At 50.2% G+C, this 20,367-nt stretch overlaps 1 protein-coding gene across 2 annotated transcripts in view; it reads left to right on the top strand.

Moving 5' to 3' along the window:
• Positions 1-13,715, top strand: part of CD151 (CD151 molecule (Raph blood group)) — a 37,467-nt gene extending 23,752 nt beyond the window's left edge. For both annotated transcript variants that reach the window (XM_074918161.1, XM_074918160.1), the window contains 5 exons: positions 4,110-4,184; positions 6,656-6,760; positions 8,341-8,496; positions 10,779-10,865; positions 11,570-13,715. In XM_074918161.1, the coding sequence (XP_074774262.1) occupies positions 4,110-4,184; positions 6,656-6,760; positions 8,341-8,496; positions 10,779-10,865; positions 11,570-11,629 (483 nt within the window). In that variant the 3' untranslated portion in view covers positions 11,630-13,715. The remainder of the gene's footprint in view (positions 1-4,109; positions 4,185-6,655; positions 6,761-8,340; positions 8,497-10,778; positions 10,866-11,569) is intronic.
• The last annotated feature ends 6,652 nt before the right edge of the window (positions 13,716-20,367 follow it).

The following is a 20,367-nucleotide window of genomic DNA, read 5'->3' as shown; positions in this document are numbered from 1 at the left end:
CTTCTTCTTTCACACCTTTTGGTGTGTTACTTCCTGAGCTCCTTCCTCACCCACATACGCTGAAGTTTTTGACCAGCCCTAAGGTTTCTGTTCCACTTCCTACCTCTCAAAACTCCCTTTCAGTCTGGTGTGTGGTAGGAGTCCCTTTTAGTATCTGGGCTACAGTGGTGAGTGCAGTGACTGAAATAACAATCAGGGGCTTTTGGCTTTCACAGTTACAGAAGAGGATACTTCAGCAACTCTTCAGCTCCTTCCTTTGCAAATCCTCATTCACCTCACTGTCCCATTTCCCCTCTTTTGTTTGGATAGAGCAGCAGAAATAGGAGATAGTGAGCAAACCTGATGCTTGTAGAACTGCTTTGAAGGTCGGGTAATCCCTGCAAGAGGCAGAGTAGGGCCAGAAAGGGAGAATAAAAGAGAGAGGAGGACACAGTGAGTGCATTGCTGATGCTTGTTCATTAGGCCCCTGGTCTGTAGCAGTCCCTTTTGGTCTCGCTTCACTTACTCTCCAAGCCAAAGAGATCTCCCTTTGTCTTTTTGCCTCAACCAGAAGCTATGGATGAAAATCCGGTGGGGTTTTCTTTGTTATTCTGCCACAGAAAACTAATAATTGTCTCTTGTGAACAAAAGGTCACTCTGTCTCCTTACACCATGGGTCCTTTGGGAGTGGCTGGTTGTGACAGGCCTATTGTCTCTTCTTGCTTGCACTCCGCTTTGGTTGCGGGTGAGTAATCTGCACAAGAGAGAGGGCTGTGCTTGCCAGGGCTGGGTGAGCCTGCCTGGGGGCCTTTGCCAGCTCTGAGCTCAGACAGTAATGCTGACAGCTTCACAGTCAGTGCCCCGGTGTCTGTGCCAGCCTGTCCCAATTTCTCTCTGTACCAGAGGCCCACATAACTATGGGAGGGAGTACTGTAAGCAGCACTCTTCGCTCTCCCCAGTGCCTCCTTGGTACTTTTAAAAATCAACTGTTAAGAGCTTTGAGTGCTGTTTGTAAAATGCATATCTGTTTTTTGTTTTCTTCTGTTGAAGACTCCGGAAGCTCTGAATTTTTTTCACTGATTTTCTACCTAACTCAGTTTTATGGGCCCACTTCAAGGCTTTTCATAGTATTTCATTGCTCATCACTCACAGCTGTGCTACTTTTTTCTTGTCATTGCTTATTTGCCTTCCTAGTGTCTTTCTTTAGCCAGGTGATGTGGAGTTTCTGTGGCTCCATGAGCAGGCATGGCAGTGGATCTGCAGCCTGGCTGGCTGTGATGCTGCAGTCTAGCTCTTTACAAGCACACAAACCGCTACTATATTATACTTCAGTCAAGATGCATGCTTTCATACACAAAAGTATGCAAGCAGGAGTCTCAGGAAAGCAACTATCAAAGACTTTGCATTTAAAGAAAGGAGGTGGCTTTCTTCAGGCTTGGCCCCTCACCCTGCCACTTATGGTTAGCTACCTTGGATAGGGAGAAGGGAACATACATCAGTTACGATTTCTGTTCCTGCTGCCTGGAGCCTTCCCACTGAAGTGAGATTGCTGATTTAGGAGTATAGTTGCTATGTATCTCTTCTTCAGGTAGTGATTTGGGTTGTAGGCAGGTTGAACCATTCTTCGTGTTTTTCAGGGAAAACAACTAAAACTTGGTGCTTCACTCAAACACTTGAAGCTGGATGGAACAAATCTGGACCCTGTAGATCCTGAGGAGACACGAGGTAGCTCTGACTCTGGCTTGGACCCAGAGTAAGAGCAGATTTTGCTCCAAGCCCACCCAGGTCCAGGCATGTGTCTACTACAGGCCTTGGGGTGATACCACATTTCTGACTTGTTCTGCAGCCTCTTGGGAAGCAAGTAGGGCATGTTCCTGCAGCTCCATGCCAGAGCTGGCCTACTCTTCCCAGAGCAGAGCTTTGTAAGAAAGCCCTGCAACTCCTGATGAAGAGCCAGGAGCGCAGCCCTGGGCTCCGTGTGTGTCCAGAGTGAAAGCTGCTGCTCCCCTCTGTCAGCATGGTACTTGGAAGTGGCCCTGAGGGAACGATGAGACTGAGATAAGGATAATGATGCAGTCTATCAGCAGAGACAGGTTGGAGTCCTGGGTGGCAGATGTACTAACCTCCTTTACAAGGTTTTACATGGGCCTTGTGACTCAAATTTTTTAAGGTCTGCGGGATATGTGTTTGTTTCTCCCCACTGTAAGCCAGCGCAGTGAGCCAGGCTGTGGTGACACAGCTCATACCTGAATGCCTCTGACATGACGACACAGAGCAGGGAAAAATAAATAAAAGAAGCTTTCCAGTTCATTGGTTGTTCTCAGCATCCTGCTGCTCTTCTGCCCCCTCCTTGGCAGAGAGATGATGTCAGAGCAGTTAGGATATAACTGGGTCCCAACAAAAGAAAGCCAGCCTTTGTGTCGAGGCACACCCATCCTTTCTTGCCCCCTTTCAACCTCCTGTGTTGGGACCAGCCTTTAGCTATCCCGCACTCTGCTGGGTGACTCATTCCCCTGGTATGAATGGGTACCTTGTACAGGCGTCTGCAGAGATGCTCAGTGTTCGGCTGTGGGGGAGAGCGTGTCGCTGGGGAGTGAAAGCCTGAGATTGTCTGCTCAGATTAAAGCCCGGTCTGCAGATAAAACCCAGCTGTCCATCCTTTGCAGCTGCTGAATCCCAGCGGGGGTGAAAGAGGAAGCCTGAGTGTTCATGTCTGTGTCATTTTACTCCTGCAAAGGGGCTTGGAAATACCTAGTGAAGAAGGGTGCACAGTGAGAGTGTAACTCTCATGCCACAAAAGGCATCTGTGGCTGTGTAGGTCAGCTTGCTGTGTCCACGTCTTCACTGTCCTTTGTACCAGGGAGAGAGATGGTTTAATACCCAGTTATGTTTGTAGGGAGCCGCTTGCTTCATCCCTTGGGAACAGCCGTTTCTTAAAGTCAGGATTAAAACAGAAAACAGGAGATAATTTGTTTGTTCTCTCCTGGGGAGGCCGACTCTTACGGGGGCTTAGCATGAGGTCCTTGTTATGGCGGAACTGATGTTTCTTCAGCTTTATCTACATAACAGATGAATTAATAGCAGTCATAGAGCAGCTTGGATCTGTAAAGAAGCTGTTCATTGCTGACCAGGAGCAAGGCAGGGGCTGTGTCAGGTTCTCCCTGAAAAGCTATCTTTGACCCTAAGCAGAAAGTGGCCACATCACCCTCTGTCTTCAGGCCTGCCCAGTCCTTTTAATCTAGTACATATGTTCCTGCTTGTAGGGTTGGTGTAGGAACAGTGCTCCCAAACAGTTTTCTGTACTGTCCATTTGATTCTCCTTGTGGTAAGCAGGGCACATCTCCTTCCATTTCACTGCCATTAAGCCCTTTTAAAAAATAGTCATGTTCTCATCTTAGTCTTCTAAGAGCTCTTATCACTTTGGTTTTGAGATACTGAGCTTTTCCCTCTATGTCCTAGTTCAGCAGAACATTTAGTCACAGTCCTGAGCATGAATCTGTGCTAAAGTCCCATCTGTTTCAGTAGTGCCCTTCAGCCTGTGGTGGAGCCCCCCACAAGTCACTGGGAACATAAAACTATGGTTTATGCATATGCCTAGCTGGCCTACTGTATCCTTGGTGAAACAGGCCCTCTGCTGCTTTATTGAATCATCATTATAACATACATTGCTCCTTAGTAACGTGATGAAATACCCTAAACAGTATCAGAACAAGCAAAAGTTTCAAATTTTTTGGTATTGATGTCAGAATCAGATGTTTTCTATGATACTGAGTGCAGTCATCAGGTTATCCAGCAACCACTTTCTTTTGTCCAGTGATCTTATCTTAGTTGCCTGCACTTTTCTGTTCTCTACACCCCTTTGGGTCTGTGAGTTAAACTCACACTTGCTGCTGCTTGTCTTCAGTTACCCTGTGGTTGGTTGGTTGGTTGGTTGTTTTGTTTTTTTTAACCTATGGGATTGTTCTTTTCCTACTCTGTTGAGGTCTTAATCCCAGCCCCTGCCTTTGAACAATGCTGCAGAAAAGCATCAATGAGGACAGAGTCATGCATTTTATCAGATAATAAAAAGCTAGCTCCTGGCATCTCGTCACATTCTGTTCTAATATCCTGCTTTTCCCATTCTTTTACAGTACTTCATACTGTTGCTGTGCATCTTTCTCTTGGAAATCATTGCTGGAATCCTGGCCTATATCTACTACCAACAGGTGAGTGGACATTAGTCCTTAGAGACTCAAACCAGGGAGAAAAACCAGCTGGTTATAATCCCATTTCTCCAGGCAGAATTGGGCTTGGAGGCTTGGGACCTAGGGTCTGGTTGTGGTTCACATTCCATATGTCTGTACTCCCGCCCCATACAGAAGACCTTGGATTATTTACTGTTTTTGACAAAGTGGTGGTGATTACTCTAGGGAGGCTGCTCAGCTTCTTCCTGTGGTTCACCTTTGTGTGCTGTTTTTCTGCAGAGCCTTGCAGAAGACAATTTTTGACACTGTGTAGATTTAGGAACTCTCCTAATGACCTTCAAAACATAGTGCAAGCACCTGAAATCACATTAGTGCCACTTAGTATATTGAGGGCACAGGAAAAGTCCCTGCTGCATCCAGCAAGCTAGCTGCCATACTTCTGAACTAGCAGAGATAATGGATGGTCCAGCTGAGAGGTCCTTTCCAGTCAAGAAGTTTGAGAGCTTCATTTAAGCAGCCCAGCTGAGGGGCTGGAGAACAAGCTCCCAACAGCTGCAGTTCTAGCCTGGCACTTTTTGCAGTTGCAGAGAGCAGAGCCTTAAGTCATCACTTTGTTTTCAAATGGGGTTTCACCACCAAGGCACAAACCACCTGCAAAGTTGCTCTCATGTCTGGAAACTGATTGGAAATGGCAAATTAGGATTGTTGTCAAGTGGTTGTCTGAAAAGCAGCTGGATGTCCCATCTTGTTGGCTTCACTGCCAGGATTTCTTGCCATTCCTTTTTCTCTTGGGCCTTCTGTGCTTTGCCTCACTAAGGTGGGCAGTGGCAGTTTGTGAGGAGCCAAAGAACCATGCTGGGTCCTGCCAGGAAGATCAGTGGTATGAATGTGTGTGTTTAACAGGGAAAGATCAATCCTGGCAGGAAGCCAGGGTCAGTCCGGATATCCATGCAAAGGCACGAGGTTCATATATGACAATGGATGAAGAGGAGCTGATCCTTAGGTTGAAATAAGGGACAACAGATTCAGAGCTGTTCCCTTGAGCGCTTTAGATCACTTGGGGGTGCCTCTGATCAATAGCGGCACTCCCCCTTGCCCTCTGGCTGACAAATCCCCCTTCTTTCCTGGTTGCAGGCTGCTTCCTCTGTTTGCCACTGTTTTTATTTCAGCCCTTGCTTTGGTGTCTAAGGCTCGTGCATGCGTGTCTAAATTGTTTCTTTTGTTATCTCTATTCCATGCTGCAGTTCTTCCCCGTGAGCCCGCAGGTAACTGCTTTTCTCCCAAGTAATAATTCTGCTAATGGACTCTCCTCTTTATTTGCCTCTGATGCCTTCCAGCTGCTGAACCTTTTGCTTTCCTTTTATTACACTAAGTCCTTTGCACTTCTGTAGAGCTTCCCAGCCCAGGATCTCAAAGCATTTTGCAAATACTAATGAATGAAGCCTCATATCATCTCTGTGAGGTAGGTGTTGTCCCCATTTGGCACATGGGGTTGGAAAAAACTGTTTCAAAGGGAGAATAAACTGCAGAGTGTATTTTGCACAGTTCAACATAACCAGGTGTTTGACCTCTCATTTACTACTTAATGTGTAGAATAAAAGGTATACAGAGAGTCTACCCACCTGTTTCATTCATTGACTCCATCTAACATGCATGTTGACATTGTTTATTGGTATAGGAAACTTAGCATTTCACAGTGTTGGACTAAAGCGGTGTTGCTGTATGAACTAGGATGACCAAAAAAAATGATGCAGCTCTTTGGCACTTTTTGGCTGTCACCTGGATGGGTGAGATGAATTCCAATGGATTGAAAGAGCCTTCACAGGAATAAATGTTTAAGTCCAATCCCCTGAACATGCCAGTGGTTTATGATGATGCTTTCAGAAACTCTATACTTGCAAAACCAGACTTTGTCTCTCTATCACTGTTACCAAGAAAGACTTCATAGTGCTTTTGCAGTCTCACACTTAATTCTCTTGTGTGGCATACTTTTTCATGCCAATACAAGAGCTATTCAGTCTGCATGGTGTCAATCCAGCATGCACAGGATTCTAATTTCTTCTTGCTCCTGGTCAGAATGATTTGGTTTTTAGCACTTTTTAACAGGCTTCAGAGGAAAATGACTGCATGTGGTCTCATAGGCATATTCACATTTAAGCAGGCACAGTTTTGTGTTCTATTTTGTTGCAGACATGTCTCGGCAATCTTAAATATTCAAGGTGAGGACCCATATGGTGATGTGTACACAGGCTGAAATTTGGACCTGAAGCACCTCCTTCCAGTTATTAAAATGGAGGCATGATCTGTAGTCAGTTGGAAATAGGCCTGTCCACTCCAACCTTGGAGGATGATCTTGAAGGAAGCTGTAGCTTCCGCTAGGCTCTCTGCTTTCCTCTTGGAGCAGAGGCAATGGAATGTATGCAGGGCTCTTGAGTCACTCTGAGGTGTGAGTTTGCCTTGTGATTTTTATCCCACTTGTCTCTCCCATTCAGCTGAGCATGGAGCTGAAGCAAAATCTGAAGAACACCATGACCCAGAAGTACCGGAAGGAGGGAGAAGAGAGTGTCACCAGCGCGGTAGACAAACTGCAGCAGGAGGTAGGAATCTCTAGAGGCAGGGAGAATTAATGCAGTGGCAGAGGGCTTAAAATCGAATACACAAAAGGCATCATGGGCTCTCGACATCCAACATACAGATGTTTCACAGAATCATCTCAGTTGTAAAAGCCCTTGAAGGTCCTCCAGTCCAACCATGACCCTCACCCTGACCCTTCCCAACTGCCCCAGATCCCTCAGCGCTGGCTCAGCCGACTCTTGAACCCCTCCAGGGATCCCGGGGACTCCCCCCCCTGCCCTGGGCAGCCCATTCCAACGCCCAACAGCCCCTTCTGCACAGAAATCCTTCCTCAGAGCCAGCCTGACCCTGCCCTGGGCAGCTTGAGGCCATTCCCTCGGGGCCTGGCGCTGGGTCCTTGGCTCCAGAGACTCATCCCCCCTCTCTGCACCCTCCTGTCAGGGGGTTGCAGAGGGCCAGGAGGTCTCCCCTCAGCCTCCTCTTCTCCAGACTGAACCCCCCCAGTTCCCCCAGCCGCTCCCCAGCAGACCTGTGCTCCAGACCCTGCCCCAGCTCCGTTGCCCTTCTCTGGCCACGCTTGAGTCATTCAATGGCCTTTTTGGGGTGAGGGGCCCAAAACTGAACCCACTCAGCGAGGGGCGGCCTCCCCAGTGCCGAGCCCAGGGCTCAGATCCCTTCCCTGTCCCTGCTGGCCACGCCAGTGCTGACACAAGCCAGGATGCCATCGGCCTCCTTGGCCCCCTGGGCACACTGCTGGCTCCTGTTCAGCCAGCTGGCAATCAGCACCCCCAGGTCCCTCTCTGACTCCTCTGTATGCTGAGTGTATCTTCTGCTGCTTCTCATTCAAACGTGGTTGGATGGGGTGCAGGGCCTGGGCCATGTAACCAGCAGAATTGTGTAGTGGGATCTTTGAATGGCACACCCGGTAGCACTGTGGAAACAACACCTGAATTGCTCCCACAGTGAACTGGAGCTGCCAAGTCACTCTGACAGCTGTTTCTACTTCACACTTCAAAGCTTTGGAGAAATTGCTGACATTTTTCATTAAGCTCCTCAGTACCCTGGAGAGCAAGGTGTAATGAAAGAGCCTTCCTGCCGCTGTTGCTAGCTGTGCCTGGCTCAGGGGTGCTTCGGGTCGGGGCTGCCACACTTCTGACAGGCTTTCCCACAGAAAGGACCCTTGTGCACAGACACTTGTGGGGCCTACTACACGCATACTGCCATAGCAGGTGCATTTGTGATAGTAACTGGTAATTAAACTTACCCTGTTATCATCTTCAACACTCTCCAGTCTGGTGGGTCAGAGCTGAGGCAGCTGCAGCTGCACTCTGGTTACAGTTCATCCCAGCAGTAACCAGAAGTCACAGCTGCTGAAAGATGGATGAAGCTGGTATTTAATGGCCGTTTTGGGGACTCTTAACACAAAAGTCACTAATAATTATAGTCCTCCTCCCTGCACCTCCCCACCCAAAAAAAGCCCCAAAACATAAAATCAAACCCGTGCAATAGCTGGAGGGCGAAGCCCGGGGTTTGGTGTGGGAGGCTGGAGGGGGAAGGAGGTTGTGGCGCTTGCAGGCTCAGGCTTTGCTCTGTGTACACGCAGTTCAAGTGCTGTGGGAGCAACAACTATACAGACTGGGCTGACAGCCAGTGGATCAAATCTCCAGAGGCCAGTGGACGGAAGGTCCCAGACAGCTGCTGTAAGACGATAACCGACCTGTGTGGCCGACGAGACCATCCTTCCAACATCTACAAGGAGGTAAAGAGCAAAAGGGCTTCAGAACCCCCTGTCACAAAGTATGTAAAGGACACAGGCAGGGAGTGAGGGTGTTGCTTTACTGCTGCAAACTGTCAGTGGGCTTCAAAGTCAGTAGGATTCCTTAGAAAGCAGAATTCATTTATCTGGTTAAGTGTTTAGCCATCTAGGTTATTTTGTTTGTAAATATAGAGAAAAATAATAAATTATATTTGTTGCCACAGAGTATATTAGTGATAGGGGGAAGTAGGAGAGATGGGTGGTTCTGGCCAGAGACCTGGATGTGAGCCCTATGTTTGACACAGCTTCCTGTCATTGGAATTACTCAGCGAGGTGCAGATGGACATACTTCTGGTACTAGACTCAGATAGTGGGATTTGACCTACAGCATGAAGAAACAGTGTATGAGGAAGAAAGAGGACCCCGTAGAAGACGAATTAGGCCAGTTCCACTGGGCTGCAGTTCAGGCTGAGTTGAGGTAGAGGGGCTTGTCTCTTTCCTGGAAGAAGCAAACTGAATCTCAGACTAGCTGAGTAAGTAAACAGGTTGCTCTCGGACCATTTATTCATCCAATTTGCAGAAGACTGGTGAAAGTTTTGTTAATTTTGGTACCCTTGAGTCCTGACACCTGGCTTCAACTTGCTCACTGTGATGCTCTCTGTGAGGTGGCAGAGTCCTTTAATTCATCAGGGGAACCAGCACCTTGGATGGCTGTATTGAGTCTGGGGAGCAGCAACTGGAGCTTTTTCCTTGTTCCTGTCCCCTGACAGTTAAGGAGGGCTGTGGATGAAGAGGTGGCCCTCTTCCAAGCAGGTATTTCTTATCACAGCTTGTGCTTTAAGCAGGACTTGGAACAGGAGTGTGGATAACATCTGCATTAAGCTGAGCAACTCAAACAGCTAAAAGGAAACCGACTGTCTATCTTTGTGAAATGAATAGGGAGGTGAAGTCCAGTCTTTCTGATCCACTAAAGCCCCTCTTATGTTCAGCTGCTTGCCTGGGTTTTGCTCTTCAGAAAGAAGCGTTACCCATAAGGTTTGTGCCTTCCAGGTGAGACCCAAGGAGGAAGCACAGAAAAGAGTCCAAGGGCTGATGAGGTGTTTCTGGGAGTGGAAACCCACAACCATTTGGGCAGGGCTGGCAATTCCCATCCTCACTCTGTGCTGCGTGAAGCTGGAGGCAGCTGCCCAGCTGCATTATTAAGAGAGGCCCTGTAGGCTGACAAATGTATTGGGCTAGCTCTAGAGAAGAAGCTGTAAGGGGAAGTTTGGATCCACAGGCCGGTGCTGCATATCATGATATGAGGTCTCAGAGTTCCGGAAGGATTTTAGGGGCTTTGGGGAAGAAGAACCTAGAAAAGGATCAGAAGAGGGAACAGGAGTAAGTGCTTTGTATCAGGGCAGCTGGGGCTGACTCTAAAACCTCTTGCTGGCATGGGAAAAGTGAGGCCTTTGCCATCCCTCCCTGGAGGGCTGTGTGCTTGCTCCTTTCCTCTGCCTGCATGCATGTTCTCCGTGATGTGGGGCAGGAGGGCCCCCAGCACCCTTGGGGCACAGCTGTAGCCTACACAATATATCCCCCTGATGTTACTATGGAAAACCTGCCTCAGTAAATTAAACAGTTTAATTATTTAAAGGCAACTTTTTTTTAAAAAAAAAAAAAGAAACACTGACAGAGAATGCTCTTACCAATTTATTTTTGCTTTTATAACAACAAAAACTTGGCCCTAAAACAGGGAGGGGAAAGATCATACTGCCAGCCAAGTTGCAAGGCAGAGGCAGGCAGAGCCTGGCATTCCAGGTTCACACTGAAACTCATTGCTGTCATAAATAGCAGCAGGACAAATTTACTCTTAAAAGGCTCCTGTGATGTTAGAGTTCTTGGTAGCAGATCCACCCAGCAGCATTTCCTCAGCCTTTTGGCCTGACAGGAGTAAATACCCTCTCCAGGAGTGTGCTAGGCAGTGAGTGAGGGAACCTTTCTCCACCTATCTCAGAGAAAATTACACTCTCCCTCTGTGTGATATGGCCAGTTCTTCTTATGCATTTCTCCTGCCCAACTAGCAGCCACCTTGGGTTTGTTTGACAATTCCTGAGCCAGTAGGTCCAGAGCAATGCGAAACGTGATGTGGTTTGCATCATCTGTGCAGCTTTTCCGCAGGCAAAGAGATTACTCCCAGACACTGCTTTTTGTAGCATTGCTTTCAAGGGTCACAACCATTGGGTTAAAGTGAAGAAGAGGTTAAAATGAAGCTGATTTTCCATGTCCCTCCTTTCATCCTGCAGAGCGGTTGCATTACCAAGCTGGAAAACTTCATTCAAGATCATCTGAAAATTATCGGGGCGGTGGGGATCAGCATTGCTTGTGTGCAGGTAAAAGGGCTGAGTGGAGTTTTGGGGGTGCTGGGCAGAAAGGAACCCCAGACCCGAGGGATGGAAAAAAATCAGATGTTTTAGGCTCTTCTCTGCCTGGCAAGGAGGAGTTGCCAGGTGCTTTGGGGACCTGAGGAGTCGCTAGGTCCAAAGCCGCGCTGGCCCTGGCAGGCGCTTTGGCAGACGGAGAGGGACCTCTTGTGGGGACCTGCCGTGGCTGCCCGCGCCGCTGAAGAGCCAGCCGGGAGGAGTTCCCTACCCCCCTTCGTAGGATTATTTTAAGTCATGCTGAATTTCTCCCTTGGCTGTGTCATGTTGAAGAACAGCACTGTGGGTCTGTAAAGGATTTGTGAGAGGGTGATCAGTAAAGGGGTGGGGTATGGATGCCCCCTGCTCCCATTTTAGAAGTGAGGGCACAAGATATTCTTCTCTTGCAGATGAAGACATCAGGGAGTTCCTCATCTTCCCCCTTTTTCTGGAAAGTAGCCAAATTACACCCCAGAGAAGCTTCTGGTGATTAATTACGAGGATTAGCACAGATTATGTTCTCTCCTGCTGCTTATTGCAAGCTGGAGTGCAGTATCCCCAGGCAGGAGCTAGCTGCCACTCCAGTCTGGGTCCAGGCTGTTAGTTTGCAAGCTGTTGCCTCCACTGCATCCGTTCTGTTTTTTCATGCATTTCTCTCTTCTCTTTACACCCTGTAGATCTTTGGGATGATTTTCACCTGCTGTTTGTACAAGAGTTTAAAGCCAGAACCATATTAATAGCTGCGGGAACTCTGTCACTCCCCCTCTGCCACTTCCCCTAGCGCCTGCCAACCTGACCACTCCTCGCCACCACCACAGAAGTGTCTGTAACCTGAGGACTTGGCTCTGTAATTAAATGCTTCTCGAACCGTGCACTGCCTTACCTGCCCTTCTGGGGAGAGGCACCCTCCTTGTGCACAAGGCAGCCAGGAGTTCAGTGGGTCCTCTTCACTGTCAAGAAACAAAGAGCTGTGGATCTTCTGCTGGAAATTTTAGTGAAATAGTCCTTTGATAGAACTATGAAGCAAGAGTTATCCAGGGTCATTTCTCTTGAGGTTTTTCCTGAGCCAACGTGAAGGTATTGGGATGCTCTATGAGAACTGTGGTTTGTTCTCTGAGAAGTGGCTCAGCAGCATCGAGCATTGACTGAGGACAGATGATGCTTCTGCGCTGAGCTGGAGCCAGAGCTGAGTCTCTCATACACGGAAGATTTCTCTCCCTCCTCACAAGTGTGCACCAATGTCCTACCACAGCTGATCTCTGCCTGAGAGGATGCCTGCCTGGTTGCTTGGGGCAGGAGCTGCTCTCCCTGCTGATCGGGAGCACCACGTGCTGCAGCTGAAATTCTGTCATGACTCACATGTTGCCAAGATGTGCGTGCCTTAGGATTTCTCGCAATCCTTCCTCGTCCTCCTCCTTGAAGCTTCCCCAGCACAGTGCTATTAGGAGCCATAAGAGGCCTCTTGCCTCCTAGTGATTCTGGAGCAAAGACGATGGACTTTTGGATCTGGTCTGTTTTACTGAGTGGCTTCCAGTGCAAGTGAGAGAGCTTTGTTTCCTCCTACCTATCCCCTGCTGAGTTTGGTGAAGAACTGGTCTGTTTGTGGGGCTGGCATATCTTCCTACCCCTCGGCCTGTTCAGTTAGTGGAAATACCTTCTCACATCTCTTTACGTGTTGAGATGCCCTTGGCTTGATTTTTCTAATTTGTCTCTTTTGGGCAGGAGATGAATACATACAAATGTTTTATCAGCCTCCGAAGAGCTCATTAATGAGCTGAGGGTTTTCTGGCTTTAATGAGATGTGGAAGCCCACTTTACTGGTTACTGCCAAGAAGGTCAGGAGAGTTAGCTTCAACCAGTTGCCCCAGTGTACTTGGCAAATTGTTAGTGCTGGGTTAACTGTCTGTTTGCTGCAGAGGAATAGGTTTTAATGAAGTATTCTCTCTGCATTGGAATCCTGGATACACACAGGACATAGACATCGCCATTGCCACTGACTTAGTGCCATCATGATGCCAACAGGTCTTAGCCCAAATTCATAGGATCTTGTGTGCCTCTTGTCTTGTTCACACCTTCCTGGTATGCCTGTTACACCCATGAAACAGAAAGGGCTGTGGGGTTTTGGTGTTTCTAAGCAGTGAAGACAAGCCCTTTTATAAACACACACATTTATTCCCTCTCCTGGCCTTTCAGTGTTGCTGGCTGAGCCCTGTCCCTTGGCAGCAGACAGTTAACATGAGCAAAATCACCCAGACCCCTGAAGGGTCTTGCAGCATTGTGGGAGTTTTAGTTCACAGAGCAGAAATCTTGGACTGGCGCTAAAGGGTGACAAGTTAAAATTCAGAGCAGGTCAATTTGAAACTCCCCCATCAACATCAGCTCCATGAAATAATCCTTAACTAATGCAGAAAGAGAGGTAGATGAACTGAGGTGTATCCTTGGTTCCACAGCAGTAGGAAAGAGGGGAAAGAAATCTAAATTATTATGTAATGATCTAAAGGAGAAATCTCTAAATTATTTCTTGTTTTAAAATCAAGTTCCTGACAAGTATTGACTGCTAACTGAGAAGAAAATATTGAGCATGTTGCTTGAAGCAGTATTTCTAGTTTAAGCATATCTTCATAGCTGCCTTCACCCATTCCCTTCAAATACACTGTACAGGGTTGGGAGAGGCCAGGAAGAATGAGATATGACCAGCAAGTTGGCTTGTATCCATTGAGTTGTTTTATACTTTTTCTCTGTCTAATAATACTCATTGCATTTTTTTTTTTAAACCCAGTTTAAGTTGCTGGCCAATAGAAAAATAAAGCTTAAGATTCTGTACTTTGTGTAACAAAAGGGGTACTGTGAGTGGGGTGGATGTTAAGGATTCCTCAGATCCTCCTGCTGAGGAGCCAGTTCCTCACAAAGATGCTGGTTTGAGGGACCAGGCTGAGAAGGAAGCTGGGGAAGGATCTGCTTCGTGTCGCCGACCTTGCCAGCCTGGTTATGGTGTGCTGCAGCAGGGTGCTGCCCTCTGCTCCTCCGTGGGTCACCCTGAGAGCCAAAGGTGCAGAACCTCAGCGCCTACCCCACACGGCTCCATGGCCTGTGGTACACCCGGCCACGGGTGACATCTTCCCCTCGTCACACAGGCTGTGCTTTCTCATCCCGTGCAGGGCGCTGGGGCAGACACAACTGGCCCTTTGCCATGGCGGGGGCTGCCTCACCTTGCTGCTGCCTGTGCTCACCAGGAGGTCTGCCTAACAGCACCGGGGTGCTCTTAACTGAGGGTGTGAATTGACTCTGCTGTGGTCACCTGCACTGTTTCCACTCACCCCAAAGACAGGGGAAATCTTTCATCTTTCTCTCTTGCCCGTAAGAGGCTGGTAGCCGGGTGCGTGTGCTGTGGAGTAGCTTGTAGCCACCCTCTATCACAGATGTCAAAAAGAGGGAGCAGCTGTGTGCCCTTTTTTGTTGCCCTTAAGGATTTAAGGTTGAAAATGGCCTGTTACAAGTTTGAAATAGGCCCGTGTCAGTGTGCTGGCCAGGCATGGTGCAGCTGGCAGGCACGGCCACTCGGTGGCTCTCGGGGCTCAGCACAGTGTGCTGTGGATTCAGCCCTGGCAATTCAAGTGAGTCTCGGTTCTTGGTGCTTAGCTTTGTGGGCAGCAGGGCCCTGGCGTGGCCAAGCCCCAGGGAAGTGCAGTACAGGTCACGCTGGGCTTCCCATGCCTGGAGGGGGAAGGTCGCTCCTTCCAGCCCCTGGTTTTCATGCTGCAGCAAGGCACTGGCCATGTGAGACTGAGACTGAGGGCTTGGCCTGGCCTGCCCTCGGCTCGGAACATGGGCTTCTGCTAAAAAACCCCCCCACAGATGTATTGGCATGTGCCAAGGAGCGAGCCCTGGGAGACTTAGTGGTGGGATTAGCCATGGCCACTGCAGTGGTACTGCCATGGGGCAGACAGGCGCTCCTGAGCTACAGTGGGTAAGGCAGGGATGTGCCCAGGTGGCCAAGGTGCCCAGTGGTATCCTGGCTTGTGTCAGCACTGGCGTGGCCAGCAGGGACAGGGAAGGGATCTGAGCCCTGGGCTCGGCACTGGGGAGGCCGCCCCTCGCTGAGTGGGTTCAGTTTTGGGCCCCTCACCCCAAAAAGGCCATTGAATGACTCGAGCGTGGCCAGAGAAGGGCAACGGAGCTGGGGCAGGGTCTGGAGCACAGGTCTGCTGGGGAGCAGCTGGGGGAACTGGGGGGGTTCAGTCTGGAGAAGAGGAGGCTGAGGGGAGACCTCCTGGCCCTCTGCAACTCCCTGCCAGGAGGGTGCAGAGAGGGGGGATGAGTCTCTGGAGCCAAGGCCCCAGCGCCAGGCCCCGAGGGAATGGCCTCAAGCTGCCCAGGGCAGGGTCAGGCTGGCTCTGAGGAAGGATTTCTGTGCAGAAGGGGCTGTTGGGCGTTGGAATGGGCTGCCCAGGGCAGGGGGGAGTCCCCGGGATCCCTGGAGGGGTTGAAGAGTCGGGCTGAGCCAGCGCTGAGGGATCTGGGGCAGTTGGGAAGGGTCAGGGTGAGGGTCATGGTTGGACTGGAGGAGCTGCAAGGGCTTTTCCAACTGAGATGATTCTGTGATGGGGTCATGTCCATTTGTAAGACCTTGTCCCAGGAGTGTGTGCGGTGCTGGCCACCCGTTCTCAGGAGAGGCGACCTGAAGGGGGAGCACGAATGAGGAAGGGGAGGCTCGTCCTGGAGGGCTGTTTACAGAGGTGAGGCTGGGCGAATGGGGCTGGCTGGGCTCCTGCCCCCACACTTGCAGTGGGGGCACAGAAGGGGGCATGGGTGGCTCGGTGTTAAGTGTCTCAAACAGCCACAGGGACACCTCAGCTGTGCTGCCATGGCAGAAAGAGAAATGCCCACAAGTCCCCTCCTCATGCCTCACCCTGTTCCCCTGGGTGTCATTAGGGGAGCAGTGTGCCTCGTCACCCTTTCCCACTCTCAGAGGGAAACGAGCCCCCTTCTCACCGGGTGGCCTCTGTGAAGGCTGTAGCACAGTGTCTTTCTGCATGAAGCAATTGCTTAAAAGCAATTTCTCTTCTTTGAATTGACTCCTGCAGTGTCTGTGCTCAGGGTGCAATTACCATCTCACAGCATCCCCAGGGCCGTGCAGCCTCAGCACTCTGGATTTCTCCCCCTCTGGACCTGGAGCTTTAGGCTGTACTAATTGCCCTTCGAAGCAATTAGCTCAGCGGGTTGTCTGCTCTCTTGGGGTGCCTGGGTGGTCAGTTAAATTTGCTCAGGATTAAAAGCGAAGACAGTTGTAGCAGTAAATAGTTTCCCCAAGGATCCAGCTTTGGGGCACCCACACTTTTCCTGCAGTTTCAAACATAAGTATTCCATGCTCCCCTGCAGGGCTGCTTCTAACCCCAAACCACTTCACAAACATGCCCTTTCTGCTTATGATGTTTGATTGGAAGGAATTTTACCCCCCAGGAAGGCCTTCGTGCCCCTTTTGCCATTTATAGAGCCTCCCTTTGGCGGTGGTTGTAATGTCCTTGTTTTCCTGCTACGGCAGGGGAGAGGGAAGGACAAGGAGCAGGCAGTGATAGTCTCCCTGGTGAGACGTGACAAAGGGGAATGCTCCCTCCTTTCTTGCTGTGAAACCTCCCCAGGTTTCCACAAGCCCGGGCTGTGCCTCCCCAGCGAGCTGCTTCTCTGCACCAAAGCCCGGGCAGGAGGTGGTGGTGGGAGCACGTTCACGTGGTGCCTTTGGAAATGCCAAATTCCTTGTGGGGAGCGGGCACGATGCTCTCAAATGAGCTGTAATCACATGAACAGCAGGGATGCTGGTGCCCACCAGATTCATTCCGTGATTCATTCTGGCACAGCAGCTCATCAGGCACTCGGAGGGGTTTGAAGTCCTCTCGCTCCCTGCAAAGGGAGGCTGCTCCTCCTGCTCGCCTGGCTGCCCGCGGTAGCAGAAAGGATGCTGTGTGTGCTGTGGCCCTCAGGATCAGCAGCCTTCTCCCTTCTGACTCCTGCTCCTGCCTGCTGAAAAGGAGCTGCTGAGCATCAGGCATTTCCAGGCTTCCTTTTTTTGAGTGGTGAACTGTCTTGCCGCCAAGGGAAGAGCAGGTTCTGCCTACACAGGGCCTGATCTTGCCAATGGCTGCTGTGTTCCCCCTTGGGGAAACAACACCCGACCTGACCCTCGTGCAGTCCCAGAAGTGGCACTGATGTCTGCAGCATGTGTCTCCGGCAGCTGGGGGGGGAGCGTGGGGGTCACACCGAGCCCCTCGCACCCCTCCGTGGTTAGAGGCCAACCCAAACCAGGCACTGACCCTGGGGTGCAGGGCGTGTGGGGCGACGCTTCGCAGCTTTGACCCCGTGTCTGTGTACATGTAGCTGGATCTGTGCGTCTCCTCCTGCCATGCTGGAGGATTTCCCCTGCCTGCTGGAACCTTCACAGGTGAGGTTTACACTTTCTTATTTTGCTCAGGAATGCTGGAACCTTTTTATCCCAGAAACCTGCCACCTTAGAAACATGTCTGATCCTTCCAGAGATATGGTCCCCTTCCCCTTTGCTCTTTGCTTGGTTTCACAGGAGAAACTGAGGCAAGTGTTTCATCCCCACTCGCACAGCAGGAACGTGATGGGTGCTGGGGTCCTGCAGCGTGGGGGTGTCTGTGCAGAGAGCTGCAGAGTAGCACGCTGTGCTCGCAGCACAAATTTGAGGTATTAACAAAGCCTCCTCTTTCCTGGGAGATCTGCCTGATTAATTGCCTTTTAACCTGCCCCAGCAGTCTTTACTGACGAGGTTTCCCAGGTTGTTTTACACACTTTTATTTCCTGCTGCCCCTTCAGGGATGGAGCGTTAAGCAATGATGGCCTGAGGTGTGAGGCACCAGGCTCAAGTTTTGGGATTGGGACTTTATCCGCTGTCTCCACTCCTGGAGGATGTCAGCTCAGTTCCCCCCAGACCGAAATAACAGCTCATATCACTACAAAATGACATCTGAAGGCATGTCCCTCCACTCCCAGCTCTTATGGCTCCTTCCTCTCTTGCATGTTATTCCTTGTTATATGTTGAGCAATGTCAGGTACTATTTTATATTTATCTAAATTAAATCTTGTCCTATTTAAATGTGCCTGACACTAAGATATTCCAGGCTGATTCACGTTTTGTCCTTCCTTGCATTTTTCATCTCTCCTCCATCAATCCACAAACGTGATCAATGTTACAATTTCTTGCCTTTTCCTCCTTTCTCCCTCTCTCACCACTCTCTCCTAGAACTCTAATGAAACTTTTTAACAGCAGCCAGTTGAAGGCTGACCTTTGCTGAATGCCTCGTGCTCTGCGGATGGGCTCATGAATGATTCTGCTCTTTGGGCTCTAGCTGGCAGCTGTGGCAAAATTACTCAAAGGAAACATCTCTGAGGTTTGTCCACACTTCCAAGTTGAGCAATCCTGACTCCAGAGCAGGGAGTGGAGCCCTAAATCATAGGACAGCAAAGGCAGCTGCATATGTATTAAATATGTTTTTCAACCCACCCCGCCCCCCCGAAAAAAAAAAAATCCAAACCCAAATGTTATTCAAATGTATTTTACTGTTCGCTTACCATAGTTAGTGGCACTGGATGGGCCTATTAAAATCAGTGTCAACAAATGTGGGCTCTTGGTGCCCTTTTCACCAAAACACCAATGCTGCCTTCTGGAAGTGAACTGAATTTCAAGGAACGTGGGTGAGCAGAGGCAGCGTTTCACAAGCAGAGCGGTGGGTTGCCGGGGCTGTGGTTAAGGTGCTGACTGGGAATACAGGAGCTTGGTGTTGTGGCCCCAGTTTACCTGGAGGTTTGAGGACACCTCTTGCATGGGGGTTTTTGGCAGAGCTCAGTGGTGCTGGTGCTGGCTGGGAGCGGGCGACCACACAGCACCGTGGGAGCAATCAGCCCATCCTGCACCCGCCTGAGTGAGAGCCGAGCTCCTCTGCACCTGCCAGCCCGCTGCAAGCCACAGCGGACAAATTAATTCCTATCAGCGTTTCTTTTTCCCCTCTAATCATATTACCTTGGCCTTGTCCCCTTAGATTGAAACTTCTTTTAGTGTCTGTACAAGCTGTGCCGAGCTCCACGCAGCCCCGGTTGCAGCTGCACCACTAAAGTTCTGCCTGTAACCTAAGTGACAATAAAAATATTGCTCCAAAGGCGTTATGACCCTGCAAAACTCTGAACTGTGGTGGTACTCCTCATCTGAAAGCAACAATGGGAAATGCAAATCGGTGTCAAACTGCAGCCTCTGGTTTAGCATCAGCAATTTTTTCTATTTAGTTTTGCATAGCCTGGAGCTTCAAGTAAACTCAATTCTGCTCTGCAGGCAGAGGTTTCTGGAACATGAATGCAAATAACTTCTGCTTTCCACGCACTGCTAGAGAGATGCTCTTGTTTCACTGCTTTAGGATTCAGAGTACTTCCCAGCAACAGGGCCTAAGGATGCTTGGTGTCCCCCGGGGGAGCACGTGCTGCCAGCCTGCGGGTTAACTGCAAGCAGGAACTAGGCGAGAGCAGAGAGTTTAGGGTTTGGGGAGAGGCAGGCAGTTCCCGCTTCACCTGCTTAGAGCCAGCCCAGGGGAACAGATTCATTTTTCTGGCCCAGTTTTTAATGTCACTTTTCCCCAGGAAGGGTCCTGGAGGGAGGAGGCAGCGAGCCACAGCCCCCTCGGGGGCTTCCACCAGCACGTGGACCCTGTGGGCAGGGGCAGCCCCGCTGACACCCACCTCCTGGGCACGGGTCACACACAGCGGCTATAGTTAACGCAAATATGCCTTTAATTAGGCATAAAATAATGGCTTTTTTTTCCAGTCCACATCCCCTCTCCAGGATAACCTATGAGCCAAACTGTAAGCTCCTTTTTAGGGCTTGTAGGAGTCAAATGTTCATCCCTTGTTTCCTCCAGCTAATTAATCCTGGCCCCAGTCCTACCAGAGATGGTGGGAGATGCCCTGGGTTGCTCTTGAAGCCAGTTGATGCATGAGGACTATTTGAAGGGCTCCCAGGCAGCTCTTTGCAGGGCTGGGCTTCCCCTCTGCCCCTCTAGCCCTGGAGAAGGCCTCTGGCATCAGCCAGAACAGACGTGCTGGGGCCCAGCCCGGCAGCGCTGCCCTTGCCGTGGTGGCTGAGCTGTGGGCGGGGGAGATGTGCTCCCACCTGAGAGCGGTCTGGGTGCAGGGATGTGTGCTGAAGGAGAGGCTGCGGGACGGGAGAAATGAGGCTGCAGGTTTGGTTTTCATTGTAGCCATCCCATGCTGCAGAAGCAGTAGCGGGAAGTCAGCGATGTGTCCCTGATGTGCCACCACCATCCGCCGGCTCACACGGGCCAAGGGCAGGAGCAGCCTCCTCCCGGGTGCCCTGGCCTGGTGAGATCCATGCCTGGCACATCCCAACCATCACAGCATCCCTGTCCCTGCTCCAGGGGGGAAGCAGCAGCTGCCACAGCCCCTTTTGGGGGGG

This window comes from Athene noctua, chromosome 14 (genome assembly GCF_965140245.1).
Source record: "Athene noctua chromosome 14, bAthNoc1.hap1.1, whole genome shotgun sequence".
Taxonomy (NCBI): Eukaryota; Metazoa; Chordata; class Aves; order Strigiformes; family Strigidae; genus Athene; species Athene noctua.
Note: the sequence above shows the minus strand (reverse complement) of the source record. Positions and strands in the feature narration are given on the sequence as shown.